The sequence below is a fragment of the Plutella xylostella genome, chromosome 9 (assembly GCF_932276165.1).
Source record: "Plutella xylostella chromosome 9, ilPluXylo3.1, whole genome shotgun sequence".
In the NCBI taxonomy this organism is placed as follows: Eukaryota; Metazoa; Arthropoda; class Insecta; order Lepidoptera; family Plutellidae; genus Plutella; species Plutella xylostella.
The window spans coordinates 5,230,075-5,251,442 of NC_063989.1; the positions used below are offsets into that span (position 1 = coordinate 5,230,075).

Here is a 21,368-nt window from a genome sequence, read left to right on the forward strand (position 1 = left end):
TATTTTAATGAGCTAAGTACTCAGAGTAGAAATACTTATTACATAAAGTTATAGTACGGGTTGCAAATAATTACTTACAGTAAAAGTACTTTCTTGACTTTCCACATACCAACTCATACATTACGTAGGCATGTAATTTGTGGTTTAAAATTAAGATTAGATTCTCTTCACTCATGTAGTAGGTACCTACGTACTGTTACTGATGTATGATGCAAATGTTATGGACTCTCGCTTGTTGTTTTAAGTAACTTCCAAGTTAAGTACCTTTATTCTTTTGAACGTTATATTTCCTTGCTTGAGAAAGTCCATTATAATTTCGCTTTTAACATCGGGTTTTGTAATTGTTTGGTCTTATTTCTTTTCATGTTTATGCTTATTTCCTTTATAAAACTGATTATTATTTGAAAAATGTACGATGGATGATTCATGCGTTTCAGGTTTTCAAGTTTCCCTAACGTACCCTATTTAAATTAGGATGGTCCTAACGAATGTACTTTGCACTTTGTGGTTAGAACATCAATTTGACTTGCGTCATATAACTCATAACATAACTACTAATATAATAGCAAATCCTGACAAAGAACTGTCTCATTAATTATTACTGTGAAAATTAATCTGATTCACAAAACATTATAAGTAGTTTATTATAACACCTACCATTAAAGTAGACCTGCTGTTTTCGTCGAAACTACTCTATAAATGATAGGTACTGCAAAAATAACTATAGCTCATGATTTTCAAAACCATGGGATAAACTTTACTGTTTTACCTTATTGTAACTAGCACTAGTAAAGTCAAGGTATTTTAAAGAACTCAGCAAGGCTAAATTCGCAGCTTTGTATAGTATATGATGCAATTTGGATGAGTTCATTCTTAACTTAGACCTCGCTTTTTTACATGGCGTGTACAGTATAAGGCAGATAAATCTGACCCCTCTCAGAAGCATTGTTACTATGAGAGGGGGGTCAGGTTTCTCTGCACATGACCGTACCTAGCTGCAGATATAATAATTTAATTCTGGAAAATACTACCTTTAATTTTGTCCATATAAATGCGTTGACTATACTAAATTTAAAATTATTCATAAATTAAAGAACTTGAGTTATAAGTAGTACCTAACTAATAATAATTGATGCTTGACTTTGGGGGAGAAACTAGTCACTTGAGTAAAAAACTCCTTAGCCGGAATCGCTTTAAACACGAGGTAGCAACTAGCAACTAGCAATAGTCAATCTCGATCGGAAGACTATGTATATAATGTATAGGTATCGTAAATACTCTGATACCCCATTTACACTCTCGCCTCGGCCCTCGCCTCCTCGCTCGCCTCGTCACTCGTGCGGAGGCGCGAATGTAAACACCCACTCGCGTGTGACGCGAGTGGGTGTTTACACTCTCGTGCAGAGTTCAGTTGTCTTTGAGCTAGCAACGATGGAGGACGTCGAAGTTTTAGTCGCAACAATAAAGAATTTATGTATGATCACCGATTACTTCGCCGTTTATGGACCGATTTTGAAAATTCTTTTTTTTATGTATTGGGTTGAGATCCCATGTGGTCCCATTTTTTTCAAATTTTGATTCCACCTCCAAGGGTGGGTAAAGGGTTAAAAACAGGCTATGAATTTCCATTTTGGGTACCTATTAACCGATTGTAGTTAATGAAATTTAGAAAGCACATAGGAACTTACCTATATTTTTAACATTAAAAAAAATATGATGGTGACCTTGAGCTGACCTGATGATGGAAACGGAAGGTAGTCAAGGGAACTCCTCAACGGTAGGTATATAGGAACTACTTCGTGTTTACTACTGACTAGTAGGACTTATAGGTATCATTTGCTTCTTAATTTTGATTGTCAATTATTGCAAATAAACTAAGTACCTATAAATAAGTAGGTAATAAAATAAAATAATGATAAAAAAACGACTTCAAAAAACCACTAAAACGTAAGAAATAATTTAAGGTTTAGACATGGTTTAGACCTATTCTATGTGACAGTACTAATATATCTAAGCAGGTAAGTACTGCATTTATTTCTTACGTTTTGGTGTTTTTTATTATTATTATTTTATTGAAATATTTACTTATATGAAATTAAATGTTTCGTCTTGCGACCAATCCATTATACAACTGAGGAAAAAACACTACGTTATAATTATACGACGACGAACACAACCTGCGCGGTACGATGTAGAAGCCAGAATGAAGCGGACGCGAGAGTGTAAACACCCGCTCGCGTGCGACGCGAGCTCCTTTGACTCGTGCCCCAAAAACCGCTCCGGACGCGAGCGCCGCGAGTGGCGAGGCGAGCGAGGAGGCGAGCCACGAGCGTCTGTTCACACTCGCGCCTCGCCCCTCGCCTTGTCGCTCGCCTCGCCACTCGTGCGAGAGTGTAAATGGGGTATGAGAGCTCGATTAAATACCAACCGTTTCTCAAGAACGCAGCCTGTATAACCACTTTCTACAGAAACTATGGGAAAATCATTTGAATGGTACGCTGTTTACGTCTTATACATATGTAATAAATAGACTTTCTAATCAGACTGAATTGAAATATTTATCATAACATAATAATTTCAAAAATATGCTATCCTTAAAAGGTAGGCCCTTTCGAGCCTCGAAATAAGACCAGATGTTACGTAAAGAATTACGTGGTTACTTTACTTTAGTAGGAGGGTTACTCCAGTTACAAAAAACTAATGAGTGGTCATGCAAAAAAGACTTACTAATGTTTAATGAGACGAAATAGTTTTCTGATTATAGTCGTCGAAATATAATAGGCCCGTTTGGACAGCTCCAAAATGTATGGGATGACAGCTGATGTCAAACCTAAATCATAAAAAATCTAAACAGTAAGTAACTTTTAGTGATTTAAAAGTTCTTTTTTTCTTTCGACCGTTAAATAATAAGCCAGACTATGTGTCATTTTATGTATTTCATCAAGTACCTAAATCAAGAGTAAATAGCAAATTTGTGTAGCTGTCCAAACGGGCCTATTATATTTCGACGACTATAGTGGAACAGCAGTACGCTCCGATACTTCGTTTGTCGTAAGCTAAAGTGGCCCGTTTGTAGGTGTTAGTAAACTTGTTAGCTGACGTTTTTAGCGCAGTGAAGATAAGTTGTGGCTCGACAAACACCTTTCGTTACCTGGGTACTTCCTGGATTTCTAACATGATCTACTTATTAAGTAATTATTCAATTATTACGTAATTATTGCTTAAGCGTTTGGTGCAAATTACCCTTATTGATCTTTTTTACTTTTAGTACCTACATGTCTATTATTGTCTATAAGGTTTTTTAGCAGCTTACTTGGGTAAAAACATTCATAATATGATTCTGCGAGTAATCCTAACGGATTTGAATGAAATTTAGTATAAATATAGTCTAGACCCTGAGAAAGAACATAGGCTACTTTTTATCCCGGAATTCCCACGGGAAAACTTTTTAAGGCGAAGTGAAGCTCGCGGGAACAGCTAGTATCAGAATAATAACGGCCTTGCGCTTCGCAATCGCAATCTTTGGTCGTTAGCCTTCCAACTGCTTCCAACACTGGCTGTCGCATACATAGAACAACATGACATTGCTATCCGTATCGACTAGATAACTAATATTGCATTTAACTTTAGGTCTATTTTAGCCCAACCTAACATTGCATATGATTATAGGTAAAGTTCCGTTTTACATTACAATGAAGGGAAGGGGACATATTCATAGTCCTGTCGGCTCCTACAGCCACTGGCTAGTGGCTTCTAGGTCGCTTAGTGCATATTTCTTGAACAAATTCACTAATTTAATTATGCACCTGGCTAACAACAACCAGGGGTCAAGCCGGGCAACACAAAGCTACTTATTATGACATCTGGTTTTTATCAGTCAGGTGCACAGTTAATTTGCGCAAGGTATACACATATTTGAACCACCGGCCATAAGAACCCTTGCCCATTGCGTTAAAATCCTAACATGTGTTCCATAGGAGAAAAAGATTAGGAAAATGAAATATGGGTCACCCTGTAGACAGTTGGAGGAACGAATTAAGAAAACTAGATGGCAAACATTGTATGAAAAGACATTTGCTCGTATCTAGTGAGCTTGCTTTAGAGATGCCTAGATGCGGCAATGAAGATTTCAGGGAGATATTACTAGCCATTACAACTTGATGATTTAAGTGTTATACAGGGTGTTGCAAAAAGGGTTGATGAAATCAGAGTTTCAATTCGCAAAAAAAAAAAAACATAGAAACTATGTTGGTCACGTGACTTTTTACTATGGAGAATGACATTTTTTTCGCGTTTTTTTAAATTCTGATTTCAGTTTCGGGCTTAGATGTACCATGCTGCACATGTACTCGTAGGTTTCGGCTTAGTATACCCTTTTTGCAACACCCTGTATACCTATCAGACACCATTTTAAGAATACATATTATAATGCCTACCTGCACATTTCCTAGTCAATTGTTGTATAAAGTAAAATGGCAGGTCCGGTGGCTATCCTAATTAAACCATTACTTTACAAACTCTTTTCCTACTTTCGTTTCTAGACAATGTTTAACATTTCACGGTGAGCAAGCAGTCAATAGTGGATGTTATGAGTTACGATTACAAAACAAAACCGTCACAGTATAGTGCGGCACAGTGGCGGAATTCAGTTAAAATATAACATTTATCTTATATGGAACAGAACACATGATTTCATTCGCCCCAATGTCTATGCCACTACAAAAATTAAAACAAACAAGAGTATCCAAGAGTATCCAGCCGGTACCTAATACCTACAAAATTTATTAAAGTTTTAAGTTTGCCGGTATTTAATTGCAGCGCTGTCTGACTGAATTGTTCTTCAAAATCGAAGACCGATCAATGACTGTCGTGAAGTAACTAAAATAGAATGAATCGTAAAAATCTACTTCCACTGTACACTGTTATGAACTGTGGTTGAAGTTCATAATATTTTTTTTTACACTTCATTGGTTGCTACTTATTTGTAGGTTCCCAATTTAAATAAAGGTGAATAACCGTTTAAGTCCGATACAAACTTGTTTATTAATTATTTCTTCTGATATTGTTTTGTTCACTTAATATGCATATTGAATGCCTTGTATTTTACAATGTCTGTAAAAAGTTCTATCTGTGCGGTAAGATAAATCATGCTGTCACTCTGTCTATACGTAATTAAATTTCAGTGAGTATTAGTAGAATAGTAAATAATATAAAAAGTGCTCTAAAAGCATTAAGTACTTCGGAACCTTCATAGTGTGGAGCTAATATTATTAGTATTATTACTTATTTATACAAACAATTATTTTCATAATAATCATCCACATACCTATCAAATCGATTAATATAGGTCCTTCCTAGTGTAAATTAATTAACCCCTAACAAACTGGCATATAAGTTTCTAGAAACATGAGGACAAAATGCCATCAAAATGGCCGACTCCTTTAACTGGTTCTTTTCAAGTTTTATTTTAGCCTTTTTAAATTTTGACCGTGACCGTTCTGAGCCGATGGTTTTTGTGCGATACGCGTACAAGGTACATCCTCCTAAGTTTGTAACTGTTAGATGAAATAAGAACAAAGTAACTACTACCCAAGTTTTTCGCACTGTATCAAAAAAGTTAGTAAATATTTTAAAGTCTAAGAAAAAAATATAATTTAGGTTCTATACAATAATATACCCTAACAAAAGTGAAAAAAAACTATTTATTATTTCTAGGTACCTACCTAGTACCTACAACAAACATAAAAAAAAAATAGTCAAAGAAATAAACAATGCAGGTACCTACAGTAATTTGTTCTTTAAGTGTTCTTGAAAGGTTATAAAATAAGCAATTTTGCATCACTTTCCCTCTTTGCGATACATTACGTCTTGTTGCTGCTATTAAAGTTTTCTGTTTATCATAATCTTGCTCTCACTACAAAGTGCCAAGTAATAATTTCTTTTGTTTTTCGTTTATGTCCATTAAATTGAAGAGTGTGCGATTTTTACTGGTCGAAAAGAAGATTATAAAGGCGTCAATTTACTATTACATTAGTTCAGATCAGTAAATTGATTCGTGTGTTCCTTTCTGCAACTCAGCATCAGTATATCAAGTACATTGACCCCGGAACGGGAACGTCACTGATAAAGATTTATTTAGTGCCAATTTTTCCATAGTCGGTTATCTATCTATCTATATTTACAGATATTTGGTCAATAGCGAATATAATTAGTTTAAAATGATGTTACATGTCTGATAAAATTCCACTCTGTGTATTGAATGCAGCATACTTATTTCACATTCGCATGTTCACCTTGTGTATGCCGTATGATCATGTGTGCCTGCGTGGCACCAACGACATATTGACAATGCGCAAATGAAAGTATTTCAAGGCTTCTATTCCATTGAAACAGGTTTCGCTCAATTTTTAGGTCTATAAAGCCAATTTGACACCAAAAACAGATGGCATTGAATATAAAACAGACGGTGTTATTATTGAATATTTAATGGCTATTTTGTCTTGCTATACCGGCTATATTTCAGAAATACATACTACCTATTAGGATTATTATTATAAACTTGTCATGAATTTATTGTTTAATAATCATTCTATCGAGCGGTGTATACTCGTACAATATATTCAATAGGTTTTGATAGCCTATATAATTAAAGTAAATGTTTTGTTAGTTAAAATTAATAGTAGGTAGTTTTTCTATTAGTAATACAAACTACACTCACGAGCAATGAAAACGATCCACTCACAAAATGTCATCACGAAACGACAATTTGAACAAAATATTTACCTTTTTGGTAGTATTCTGATACGCTGTTATAAATGTACAATTCAAGTTCAATATTGTAGTCAATTTGGTGCTATGTCACCGGAACATTTTCATTGCTCGTGACTCGTGAGTGTTGTAGAAGTGTAATAGAAGAAAATCTACCTAGTCCCGTTTATTGTCCACGATTTCATTTCTTCGTCTGCGTTCCGTTCCGTGCTGATTAGTATACTTAGTACTTAGCACCGCACATGAAATGTGATGTGTGGTCTGAAGACTGCTTTATTTTATGGATAGGTAGTTACCGTTTTGATATTTGAAATTAAACGTAACGAACGGAAGCGCGCAATGGGCCGGTCATATCTGCCGAGAAACCGATAACTATTGTGTAAGAACTACGAACTAGCAATCATAGCGTGGGACGGCCTCCAGCCTACTGGACTGACTGTAATTTTATGTATGTTGTAGACAGGTTGTGGTTGTATTAGGAACGTTGAAGATAGATTGCTGCGGTGCTCTTTGAGAGATGCCTAAGTATATCGTAGAAGTGGAAGGTTTTTGGCGACAGCGTTTTATTGATAAATCACAACATAACAATAATTCCCTAAGTAGGTAATTCTGTCTGTTTAAAATACTAAATTAATAAAAGTGAACTTACGTATGTTATTATTTAGCATACGTAGAAGATTATCGATTGGTCCCTTCGTTTTTGTAATATACCTAACTGCAACTGCAGTTGACGATTCCAATTTAACTCTGCAACAAAATATAAATACAGTATCTGAAGGACATTTTTTAATATGTATCTTCATGTAAATTTTGAATTAATTATTGAGGCAGTCCTCTCGATGACCGTGAGCTTATATAAACTAACACGTTCTAGAAGGATGATGGAATCCTTCCAATAACATGGTAACTGGGTACTTGTTAACATCATTGCAGCCATTAATAATGCTTATATAAGTATGCAAACACACTCTTTATAATTATTATTGTAAACCCTTCGGAAATAAAAGAAACCGTAAGTACTAACAAAGAAACAAACACATTGACAACCCTACTAGCATTAATTAAGCTTACTGATTTTCTAGGGATCTGATCTATGACCTCAACAAATTAGGATAAGTGGCGTGTCCGTCTCGTCTGAAGGACCATCGCATTTACCTCTAAGAGTGTTGTGTTTGTTTAATAGCTAATTAGATTTCGTGAAGTTACGCAACTTGACCTAGACTCTTAAAACTGACGAATCCAACTCAGATAGAGCCACTTCTTGTTTTTTATCATTATGTAACCTACAATTTTATCGAACAGAACCCGTTTGTGATGCCTGTCATTTAATATACATTATTTCTAAATAAAGAACAACCTTATTTAAACATTCCGCACCTTGAAGTTGGTTTAGTCGCATACTTGTCTTAAAGGAGCTAGGGTCCAAAAAGTGTTTCCAATATGGTGTCCAACAATCCTGATACAAGTCTTGATACAAAGAAAGTGCCACATGCAGACATGGATGTTTCGTGCTGGAATTGTTTTTCTGTAGAAGAAAGTGAGGATCAATACAAAAAAGCAGTGACCGTTAAAAATGTGAGAAAACAAGAAAGGGAAAAAATGAAGCTGTATTCTTTTATAGCGAGTGAAATATCTAAGCCAAAAGTTGTACCATTGAAACAAAAAGTGAATAATAACTTTGCTGTTGCTAAGAAATTGGACAAAGAAATATCAAAGAAACAGGATTTGCAGCAAAAAGACAGTGTCGATTATGTGCAAGACTCAGAGCAGGTTGAACAAACCAGTAGATACATATCGCCGGATCGAGGACGCTCAAAGGGTAAGATAACCCCGACCAAAGTTATTCACAAGGTGCAAGTGGATACTTCTACACCTAAAATAAAACGTGAAATTTCCAAAAGCAAATCAAATTCACACTACAGTACAATTATTGAAGTAACAAAACAGGACCAATCGGAGACAAACAATGAAAAGTTAACAAACAAAGAAGAAATTATCAGACCTCTCTCAACGACTCAACTTGACAAAATTGAAGTAGCTAGCTCAAGCAGTGGTTCGGACTCTGGATTTACGGGATCATCTGCAGCTCACGAAAATGACTTAGTAAAAAGCATTGAAGAAGTCGATGAGTCCGATTATAATGAAAGAACACCATCAGATACTGACGTTTCAGTAATAAATAAAAAATTCAATAGGTCAATGCCTGCTCTAAATCATTCAGTTGAAAATAATAAATCAAAATCGTTAGATCGGTCAGCAGGTAGCAACTTAATGCACCGTACGCCGAAAAATGTACGTTGGAGTACTTTATCTTTCAATCAGAAACCGTTATTTAGAGGTATGTATTTGTTCAATTAGTGACTGTAGAAAGTAAAAGTTTGTTGGAATTAAAATAAAGCTTATCTATGTATGTATAAATATATTTAGTTATGAGTGATGACCCTGCCAGTGTCGTGGATATTAGTGGACTACGTTCGTTGTATGACTTAATTCAGTAGCTGCGACATCATATCTGGGAACAACAGGAAAATCACAGGACGCGAGTGGTGATTAACTGAGAATTTAAACAAAATAAACCGTTTCAGTATAATTTAGACGTGTTTTATGTTAGAAAGTGCAATTAAATTTTAAAATGTCTCAGTTATTAAATCAACGTAGTATAAACGCGCGTTATTCCGCATTTGAAAACAGATCTAGTGTGAATTTAGAGGAACCAGACTTTGAAATTGTGAATATTTATAATACTAAACATAATGTTTTTCAAACAGAAAACGGAGACAAAAAGCGTCCATTTTGTGAACGATTTTATTCGTGGTTTTGTTGTTGTAAAAAAACTTATAGAGATATTGACCAGAGTGCAATGTTTGACGACTCCAATTCTGTGTTAGTTACTCCCTTACGAAGAAGTTACAGGTTAAATAGTAGCTCTACAAAAAAGAAACAAGATCAACCGATTCTCATTGTTACCCGTCCGCTTAACGATGGTTTACATGAGTTTAAAAGTGAGTCCAGGAATCCAACTCCTATCGAGACCTCACCATCAGCATGTGATATTACTCCTAAAGATTCTAATGATAATAGCCGTTGTGGAACGTTCAAATTTGGTGAGAAAAACACATTTATTCGTGAAGTGCTGTCGTGTCGAGACTCTTTCCTGGAAGCCTTGGAATGGTGTGATAATTCCCTCACCCGAGGAAAGAAATACCGCAAAGTAGTAAAAGACGAATGGCAAAAGTCTACTTGTGATGGTACCACGAAAGTGTAGTTGTTTCCATGGGCTAAACTATATTGTTTCTGCACAATAGCACTTCTGTCCCAAATAACACTCTGTTGCACTTTTCGTTTTGATAGCACTTTCGCTAGGTTTTGAGAATGGTATTGGTATCATGTGTGTCTAAAATAAAACTGTTTCATTTTGTGGAAAATTATTAAAACTTTACAATACGAAAATACTGACATATTTTATATTATATAATAAGTACATAATTATATACTCAACCACATTGGAATGCAGAACAGTGTCACAAAAAACAAGATTTATGTTTGTCAATTTTGTCACTAATTGCATGGAAAATATGCACGTCTAACCAGTTTATAAATATTGCCTCTGAGTACTTTGCAAACACTTGTTCAATTTTATTTGTTTTGTTCCAGATGAATCATACGTATCAGAGAACCTGTCACCTGGACATGCCACCCTACCCAGGAGGTCTAATTCTCCGTCACCCCATGAACGGGATCTGGATAGAGATTCCAGATTTTCACTCAGTAGAAGTGGACTGCAGGTAAGTCATATAATGTAAATTAATGTAATAGAAATTAAGATTATTATTTTATTTATTAAATATCTATAGGTCTTATAAGATAAAAAAAATCCTTCCATTAGGAGATAATATACCTATAGTCTCATATAATATAGGTAACTAATACGATGTTAGTTCTTGCTCTTATCTTGACTTTAACAGACCTATGTAATAAGTACATACCTACCTATTTTATACATTTTAAATATTATACTTGAAGACTGTAGACCATTGAAGATATTAAGCTGGTCCTTAATAATAATATATGTTAAAGATGGACAGAATGTTTCGAAATCGCCCTATCCTATAAAAAGGCTTAAATTTTTTGTGTGTGGGAGACAGAATAATGAAGTAAACAAATATGGGCCTTAATTCACTTGGTATAAAACCTTATCTGAGAGAACAGTTACAGTGGGAAGACTGCGTATTGTCTCAAGGTACCACGATATGGTCAGCCATTTGTATAAAGTTTCTCGTTGCATGTTGCGACATGGTCGGTAGAACAACGGGTAAACCTCAGCAGCAAGTACATAATGTGGAATATTTCATCAAATGACTTTATACTTCTCATAATAACTAAAAAGATTTTATAAAACATATAGGGTTATTAAGGATTTTATTAAACGTATTATGAAGGGCATATTAGACGTTGCTCATACAGCATTGAAAGTTCCTTTATCATAATTATAAATTCGCTAATATAATGAAAGTGATGCACCACCACTAGGTATACCATCAATCATTATTATAGCAATCGATAGAAATTTCTTCGGCAACAAACCCTAGATCAGCAACACTAGATGTTCAGATCACTGAGAAGCTAAAAACAACAATAGAAGAAAAGTATTTAGGTAGGTACCTACTGGTCTATACCAGTGATCTAACATACAGGAGGAATTAAATCAATTCAGAAGTAGGTGGCTACATATTGCATGGTTGATAAAAGGCACAAAGCAGTAACATTAAACCCATACGTGGAATTGAAACATAGCGTGGGTTGTTGCGCCTTGACGATAAAACCAGCGATATTGCTCAATGCCACACACAGCATGGCGATTCGAGCCCGAGCAAGCTGCGTAAATACAAACACTCCTGTTAAAGATGAAATTATAACTTTGCCGTTATAAATTTTACTTTAGAATAGAAATATGAAATGCCGTGAAAATAATTACCTATGATACAGTCATGAATGTATGGAGAAAATTTGATAAAACAATATTTTTAATCTTAAAGGTTCAGTAGATTCATAAGTATTTATGTGAAAAACAGACTAATTTTCACCCCCCTCATATCTCAGAAGGGAATTTTAGAATTTTCTACTCCGAAATTCCTTCGTAGTAGGTAATACTCGTATTATGTAATTTGTAGTCGTTGTTGGCTTATTGAACTAAGTACCTAGATGTGATAAATATGCCACATGGCCTGTTCCACATAATAATTAATGCGAGTATTTGTGTACTAGATTACATGACATTACTGATACTAAAACTAAATAAGTAGGTACCTAATTAATTGAAGTTTTCATCGTGAAGAAGTATGAGTATTTATTTATGTTAGTCGAAGAAGTATAAAAGTATATTTTTTTGAATATTAATTTTGTATAACTACTTATCATTGGACATTTGTTTACACAATCAAGTTAACCTTATGTTAATTAAAGCACATAAGTAGTTTAGATGAACTTACACAAAAACCCACTACCTATTTATTTTTAGTTATGTGACATGGAATAACAAGAATGTTCTCACAACCCGTTAACCTATAATATCTATGATACAAAGTTATACAATCAAAGAAGAATGGCGAAACCTGACCCGCTTTGCATAAGTTAGCAGCCACTCACCAAACCTATTTTAAGTTATTGATAAAAATGTCTATTATCAGGGAAAAATATTTAAAAAAATCTAAACCATGGGGTTCTTGAGATATTAGGGTTCAAAAGTAAATTAATTAAATATTTTTTTTTCGTTAAATAAGATTTTGCTGAATGGTACACGCACAAATAAGTTTTATAATCTAAATCATGGGATTCCCAATTCATAGCGCATCACAAAATGTATTACATGATTTTATTTATGCAAATAATATCATAATTATTTTTGCACATTTCACACTCAGAAACCTATTTTTATAAAGAGACCAATTTCAAAAATTATTTCATTATATTCAAGTTCCCGTTATCCCGAAGTAACATAAAATACTTTTTAGCCAGGAATTCCCACGGAAACACTTTTAAAATCAATTTTTAGCTCGAGAGTAACATCTAGTACAGTAGAAAGACTTGATCTTTCAGCACCTATATCTTCGTTCTCCCATGTCTCATAATAATAAAATTTATACCAGTATATGCTGTAGTCACGGACTACACATCAGTGTATGTTTCATCAATGGCCGCTCTGGGTCATGGCGCCATAGAGAAATGGCCATTCTCCTTTACATTATTCAACACGTAGGTTTACAGGTAATAATAAATAACATGAAACTTAAAAGTTCCGGATGCCAAGACTGGTTATGGAAACTTGTAAATGGGTTATGTATGTGACAAAGTCAGGTTTATATTGGTAAAAAATATTGATATAGGTAAATCCGTAGCAGCTTGATCTCTTCTATATATTAACATTCTGTAATTGTTTATAGGTTTTTGCCACCTGCGCATTTACCCTTTCTAAAGTAAGCAACAAGAATGCGAAAGTGAGGCAGATGCCTTAATTACTATTATTTGTTACGATAAACGTTACAGCTTACAGCCGCGGCGCACCAGTTGTATTAGCGAAAATAATAGTACCTACTCATAATTTTAATAAGCGAGGTTAAGATGAAATAAATGATCTCTCATCACATTTTTAGGCGCATAGGGTAAAAGGACAAGGTCATACAGGGGTCTACCACTGATTTGAAACTGGGTAGTAGCATTTAGGTCTTTACAGTTGATATAGGTTGATGCGGCTTCAATATACCTACTACATATTTCTGTATACATGATTACATTTTCATTCATAAAATACTAGTAAGCTACGCGTATAGCATTCGTCACGCCAGTACAGAATTCTTGGATCTTGTTACAACAGAACATAACAGATAGATAATGCGAACAGTGTAACAGAAACGCGGACGCAATGCATACACCATACAGTCCCAGTTATTAACAGTTAGTTATAAACAGCCAACTATTTTTTTATTTTAGAAGCGTATTGGTTTGTCCTTAAATTTTAAAATGGAAAAATTTATTGCGTCAGTAATTAAATGTTGGCTATTTTTCTATTCCTTGCAAGAACCATGCAAACCTCTGTACATTTTTGTTAATTTACGGTATATTTTTCTTCCAGAATCGGTCAGAATCCATGGCATCGGTGTACTCCGGAGCCGGCGAGGGTACCAGGGCGTCAGTGATGGTGAAGGGGGAGGTGCAGTTCTCTCTGCTCTACAACTATCGAATGGGCGCGCTAGAAGTTGGAGTGCGGCAATGCCGGGATTTGGCATCTGTTGACACCAAGAAAAACCGGTCTGATCCTTACGTTAAGGTAAGTTTGGAAAAATCTGCTGTTAACAAAAAACATGACTTGACAGTACATTAATGCAATCCCACACAACATATTGCGGTCCTAAAATATCTCGAACTGACCACCCCAATCCTCAAATTCCAGGTGTACCTACTACCGGACAAGTCCAAAGCCGGCAAGAGGAAGACAAAGGTGAAGAAGAACACCCTGAACCCAGTGTTTGACGAGACCCTGAGCTTCGTGCAGCCGCTGGCCTCGCTGTCCGCGCGGACACTGTGGCTTAGCGTGTGGCACGCAGACATGTTTGGCAGAAACGACTTCCTGGGAGAAGTCACGTTGCCGCTGGCCGATGTCGTCTTCGACGATCCCGCGCCCACGTGGTACAAGCTGCAAGAGAGGGTAGGCATTTTTAAACGGATTTTAATTATTATGTTGTGGTCATCATCCATCAACCCGCACTAGGCCAGCGTGGTGGACTAGGCCTAAAACCCTTCCACATTGGAAGGATACCCGAGCCCCAGCAGTGGAGACGTGATGGGTTCTGATGTGATGTGTGGTCATTATCTACTAGATTGGTTATTTTTTCGATGTCGTCATGACTTGATATGATGTTAATGAGGCCGTTGATTGTGATATTAATTACCCTTCATAAAAAGTCATCAAAACTCGATTGTTCTACTAGTGGATTGTTTTTTTTATATAAATCTCATATAGTTTACCAATATACGTATCGGGATTCCAGTTATTTTCTCCTGCCTGTACGAGTCAATACAATCACAAAAGCAATCGTTATTAATTAATTTAAATTCAGAAAAAAATCTCTTAACGAAACATTGTAAGGTTCCCCTGAGGCTCTGAATAATCTTTCCCACTTCATCACCTTTCAGACGGAGATATTCGACGAGAACCAAGGCACCCGCGGTGACCTGATCATCGGGTTGAAGTTTGAGCTCCAAGAGCCCACAACTGGCAACATCTCCAGGAATAAAGGCACTCTTCATGTCCTCGTGAAAGAAGCAAAGAACCTCGTGGCCACCAAACCTTCGGGGACCGCCGATGTATTCTGTAAAAGGTAAGGACATTTCAGATTTTATAGGGCTTTTAAAGGCAGTTTTAGTATCTTCTGTGACTACTTCTTCTGGTAATAGAAGATTGGATAAGATTTTTAGTCACACGGTAGCCTGCTAGTATTAAAATGGGACATTATATGATTCTAATGATTTGATCCGATATTACTCGGGTCACTATTCAAACATAACGAGTAGTACCTATCCGAAGTATCACTCGGTTCTTATCGTTAAACTATGAGTATCTCATTAATTTTGGCCTCAAAATCTAATATTTTTTTTTATCTGAATCGGAATTACAGTAATTTTTAAACCACTATTAGTTATGTATTTTCGTTTCATTTAACCATTTATATTTTACACAATACCCCACAACTAAACACAAATTTCAAACATGCAACCCAGCCAGCCAACCCATCTACAAATATTTCCTTTCCATTTCCAGCTACCTCTTACCCGAGCGGGGTCGTCTGGCCAAACAAAAGACGAACGTGTCTCGAAGGACGCTGAGCCCTCGCTGGGAGCACACGTTCACATACCGAGGGGTCACGCTACAGGAGCTGGGCACCCGGGCGTTGGAGCTGAGTCTGTGGGACCGCGACCGGCTGGCGTCGAATGAGTTCATGGGCGCTGTGAGGCTGTCGCTTGGCACTGGTGAGATTTTTACTGGTTCTACCTTTTTTGGCATAAGATTTTTTTGCCTAATCTCGTATTGCATAGTAACGTTTGGTCAAAGTCTCGTTACGCCGAAAATCGTATGGCATAAATCTCGTTTAGTAAAAAGTTATTTCGCATAACATTGTTTAGCCTAATAATGGTATGGCCAAATCTTGAATAGCCTAATAATGCTATGGCATAGGTTTATTAGGTTTATACAAAGTAATAATATTCGTTTGGCTTTAACTTTGACGGAGCGTCTCCCTACATAGCGCAAACTGGTGCCTTGTATTGTTTCCGCTGTTTGGAAAACGCTTCGCTCCGCTTCGCTGCGCTCCACTTTGGTTTTGATGAACATGTGCACCTAACACGCTCCTCCTCGCTTTGCTCGTCGTCGCACCTATTTTTAGGTTTCGATCTCATGGGGTTTGTAATAATTATATTGGTCGTTAACTTTCGATTTTTTGATCATACAATATCATGATTTTCGGGATGTAGGAGAAAAATACCACAATTTCTACATTTACTACGTACTTAATATATTATTTATTAAGATAACATTACGAGAAACAAGGTTATACATAGGTATAGACGAACATAAATTTGAGCAAACGAAACTTCGGTGTTTAAAGATTGTGCCTAAAGAGTTTTAGACGAAACGAGCCTTATGCCACATAAGTCTTGGCAAAGTGATGGTTCGGCCAAAAAAGTTTAGACCATACGAGTTATGCGAAATGAGTTTTGGTCAATAAAGATTATGCCAGATGAGCGGAACCCATTTTTACTTCTAGATGCAATTCAAGAATGATGTCGATTCTAAAGCCACTAATTTTAATTTTAGATCTGTAAATTCTTGTTTAAAGTTTGAATCTATGGGTGTTATTAAATCCAATTTTCTATTTGCAATTTTTTTTGTTTGAATTTGGTAATATTATTTTTTTTGGTGTAGATTTTGAGTAGGTATATTGAAGTTAATTCTGTATTAACTTCAATATACTCAAAATCTACACCAACAAGTAATATCTAATCCAATCTTTATAATGAAAACAAAAAGAAGGCTTTGTGGCTTGAAGCAAGCTTTACGGAAATATACGATATACTTACTGAATTCATTACATAAGCTGTATAAGGGAGTGGTCTTGTGGAGTAGTTTCATTCTGTTTACAAACTTGGGCTAATGGAGAATTTTAATCCTTCGTAACAACTCTGCTATGGAATATCTCATGATAGGTACATTAAAATGTAGAAGCTTTTCTAACTATAACACTCATGCTTAATTTCTCTTACACAGGAGCCTATATGGGAGCCAGTGTAAACTGGATGGACAGTTCCGGAAAAGAAGTCACCTTATGGCAGACGATGATGCAACGACCAAACTTCTGGGTAGAGGGATCTTTGGCACTCAGGCCCCAACTCAGTAGTTAGACTAAGACCTAAGTTTTTTTTTCTTAATAAGGAGGTTTTGTTTTAGAGATACTGCGCAATAAAATCCGTAGAAAAGTCCGAGCATCTTGCATAGATTTTATGAAACCTGTAAATTTTTAAGCTAGTTAGCTCGAGCGTTGAGAATTTTTAAACAAATATAGATTTTTCTAACGAAAGTTTTACTTTTACATTATATTTACTACCTACTATTTTAGGAAAACGAATTTATTGTACTCATATTATGACTTTAATACTCCTCTTCCAATTATTTCACTTTTCTTCGCTATCCTTTTTTTGTCTTCGTTTAAAGTTGTGAATGAAGTTTTAAATGGACAATAACTAAAAATCTTCAGCATGTAACATTAGGTATAATATTAGTAGTCTACTTTATTTGATAATGTAACTTAATGCATTTAAAATAGAGTTAATCATATTTGTACAAAGTTCACATGAGCTTGTAAGGTCCAGTTAATGCGTATTGTGATTTAATTACTTAATTTAATAATTAATTAATTAGATTGTATAAATGGAAATAAGTTCTTTTTGTATGATGGTGATATATGAATGTTTTAAACTTTTTCACTTAACGTATACCAATATGGTAATACTTATTATCAAAACGTCCATAGTTTAAGTATGAAATAACAACCTTTAATATTATAATTATTATATTTTGGTACATACTCTAATGAAAAGGGTACCTAAGTATTTTTATATGAATATTTTGAATTCAACTCTGCGATATTAATAAACGAATTAATATTGAATATATAATTAACCATGACTTTTACACTAACTACCTATAAAAAAAAAAACTATTCTCATCTATCGAGGTAAGTATACAGCACATTTTTTTCAGAATCATTGTAATAGTATTTCAAAAGTTAAGGGGGGGGGGGTGTACTCTAATTTTAACTTTGTATTACTTCATAATATTTATCTCGAGATTGGGTGGTTGGATCTACATGGTTTCAAGGCGAATTTTGAAGATTTCTAAAGATACCTTTTTAACAGGGGGTAGTTTTCCATAAGTTTAAAAACAACTTTTTGGATAATCAGTATACATCACTCCACTAATTTTCGTGGCAATCGATGCAGAAACGGGCCAGGACGGACAGAGAGACGGTCAGACACGACGAAACTATAAGGGTTCCTAGTAGACTAAGCGGAATTAGCGGAACCCTAAAAATGGCTTCTCCATTGAAACTTTCTCACAGAAGTCTATTGACAACAACCTGTATACCACGCCATCTTCCGTCAAAGTATTGAATTTCATAGTTAGAATACATCAACATACTGTCGACTTGTGTCGACTACTCTACCAACTAACCTTCTCTCATACCTAGTACTTCAACGAAATCTACACAGATGGCAGTAAGCAATAATATATTTACTTTGGTAGTGTACTTTTGACAAACAATACTATGAACGAATTCGTACCATATTTTTAGTCTAAGCTTATTGTAAAAGAATTAAATACCTAAATAAGTAAGTAGGCACTTGATTCATTTTTTTATTCAGTTTACCATGGTCACTGGCAATGCTATCTAAGTCATTCTAAGTACTGGGCCTCGAGTTGTTTCATGCTATACTTTTGTTTGAGGAAGTTGGAAGTTGTTATCCTATCACAGAAGTGGTCGCTGTTTTCTGGGAATATAGTTTTTGTTAAATAAAAATAGGTAGGTAAGTACCTATCCTCCTGACGCCCAGCCGTTATTTTATTTTTTAGGACTATCTGCCCACGGTCCTCACACAAGGACTATTGCGTTTACCTAGCTTACTGCCCAGAAACTTAAACTTGAATAAATGTCGCAAAAATTATTATATAGTGTTCCTAGTAGTATGTACGGGTAATGCATTAAAAAAGGAACCAGTTTCAATAGGTTTAAATTCGAAAATCATTAGTCCTCATGTGAGGACCATGGGCAGTTAAAAAAAGTTTAATTTATTGGTTGAAAATATATTTCTAAGGTAATTTGTTAGAAATAACAAAACTAATGAAATAAGAACAACTTAGGGACACATTTAACACTTTAAATCAGTCTCACATCACTTTTTAGAACTTATATTTATTCTAGATAAACTCACACTTATCAACTATTATAATTATTGGGATCAATATAGGAACAAAATAAGATAAAATTAAAGGCTCAGCTAGCAGCTCCTGGATATCATCATCACAAAATTCAAATTCTACGGGTTCATGGTGAGTCATTTATGTCGTCATGTCATCGTCCTCCGAGAGATCTATGTCCGACATAGCTAAATCTGCTTCAATTTCTTGGATTTCGCATTATATTCTGTAAAAAAATACAAAAATAAGTATATCTAAAATTATAGTATAGCGGACTAAAAGTTTATGTAATTGAAGACCACGGTACTCAGACGAGTACTAATGTAAATGGATGATCATAGAATATTATTTAGAACCTTAATTGATAAAATATTAGTATTCGTCTCTTGCTAATATACTTAACAATAAGATTTTATTAAAGTTATTTAATTAAATGATTAGATCACATAAGTAAAATGAGATTACAACTTACTTAGTCGACGGTGGCCCCGCCATGGTTCCGTTTTTTGACGTTTTTTCAATGAACGATTGATTATCCTCAGATGACACTTAAGACAGCTGTCAGTGATGGAATGTTAAATCCATAGATGCAATCCCAAAAAATAATGGCGGTAAATTCAAATATGGTTCAAACACAAAGTATTCGTCCTCGGAGAAGGACCGTGGGCATTTAGTCCAGAAAAAATATATTATAGCTTGGGCAGTAACAACTATACTCGTTAAGTACTCACAGAAGGACCGTGGGCATCAGGAGGCTATATAGGAATTAGTGATGCCACGAATAGTGATTTAGCCGAATACTGAATACCGAATATTCGGCCGGTGCTCTCAGTAGAATACCGAATATTCGGCAGGTGATCCAGTATAATTCAATAAGTTGAAGTTTTATTTAAAGAGTGTTCTTCTTAATCTTACGGCAGATCCGTACAACTGGTCAACTAACTCGAATCAGTAGCCAAACATTATATATTTTGTTAAAAAATATCTGTGTCTGTAGCAGGTATTGTATATTTTTTGAAAAAAAGCGCAGTCGTCTCTTACGAACAAATGCCGAAAAACTTGTATTTATGTTATAAATAAAGACTTGCTTTTAATTAATTTTAAATATTAAAAATACTCATGTTGTATTCAGGTTTTCGCAATTAATCATTGTTTGATAGTTAAATGTTTCGATTATTATTTTTTAAATTCACTTTTGTAAGATATTTGCTAGTTTTTTACTTACTATTCGGCCGAATACCGAATACTGAAAAAACTGGCCGAATAGGCCGAATACCGAATACTTACTTGCCGAATATTCGTGGCATCTCTAAATTAGGAATCAAATTGAATGTATTATTAAGAAAACTATGGTACAAACGTTTTGAATGAAATGCATATAATTACGCCTCCAAATGATTGCGCTATTTTCGTCTCTTACAATCATGTTTATTTATGCAACCTTCTTCATCGTCCGTGAACCATAACGGTAAGCTAAAACCTATTAAGTTTAGCTCAGTGGATTAAATAACATTTGCTCGCTTTCACGACTCCACTGTAAATATTTACCTACAAACATAATTACGCCATACCAAATAACCAATATATCAGCTAAACTCGCAAAATCCTATAGAATTCCTCAACAGCGGCTTTTCGGGTGTGTATTGTCGATTTAATGTCTGCAGTTAGGCCCACACAGCTTGTAACCCCTTAGATTTATGCTCTGTGACACAATGGTCGCATCCATTTGCTATTTCACTGAAACATCCGACCGACTGCGCCGATTATCTGGTCAGCAGGCATTGTAAAGCGCCCGTCGCATCGTAGCCCGCTGCCGGTCCGTAGTCCGTTCTTTACACGGTTTACGGTTCAATATTTTTATACGGTAATTATTGACCCAGCAGTTAATATTAGATATGCAGTAAGTGTGTAACACTACCTTAGTTTGGCTTAGCGTAACAAAGGTGTACATTGTATTCAGAAAATCAAACTAAGTACAGTCAAGTGCAATTAATCCTGATCCCCTATATAGCTATAACTACAACCCTCCCACTTAGGCGCCACCTTTGTGAAAGAACCTTGAACCACCTTGTTT

At 35.3% G+C, this 21,368-nt stretch overlaps 1 protein-coding gene and 1 long non-coding RNA gene across 5 annotated transcripts in view; one reads left to right on the forward strand and one right to left on the reverse strand.

Annotated features, from left to right (window-relative positions):
* LOC105392014 overlaps positions 1-17,998 on the forward strand; it is a 51,325-nt gene extending 33,327 nt beyond the window's left edge. For all 4 annotated transcript variants that reach the window (XM_038117321.2, XM_038117418.2, XM_038117370.2 and 1 more), the window contains 6 exons: positions 10,423-10,553; positions 13,898-14,092; positions 14,216-14,470; positions 14,959-15,143; positions 15,584-15,792; positions 17,087-17,998. In XM_038117321.2, coding sequence (XP_037973249.2) covers positions 10,423-10,553; positions 13,898-14,092; positions 14,216-14,470; positions 14,959-15,143; positions 15,584-15,792; positions 17,087-17,220 — 1,109 coding nt within the window. In that variant the 3' untranslated portion in view covers positions 17,221-17,998. The remainder of the gene's footprint in view (positions 1-10,422; positions 10,554-13,897; positions 14,093-14,215; positions 14,471-14,958; positions 15,144-15,583; positions 15,793-17,086) is intronic.
* A 1,377-nt stretch (positions 17,999-19,375) lies between these two features.
* LOC125488982 lies at positions 19,376-20,048 on the reverse strand. The gene is made up of 2 exons (XR_007266638.1): positions 19,767-20,048; positions 19,376-19,520 (listed from the first exon to the last, which is right to left on the reverse strand). It is a non-coding gene; the product is annotated as an uncharacterized LOC125488982 (long non-coding RNA).
* Between the last annotated feature and the right edge of the window lie 1,320 nt (positions 20,049-21,368).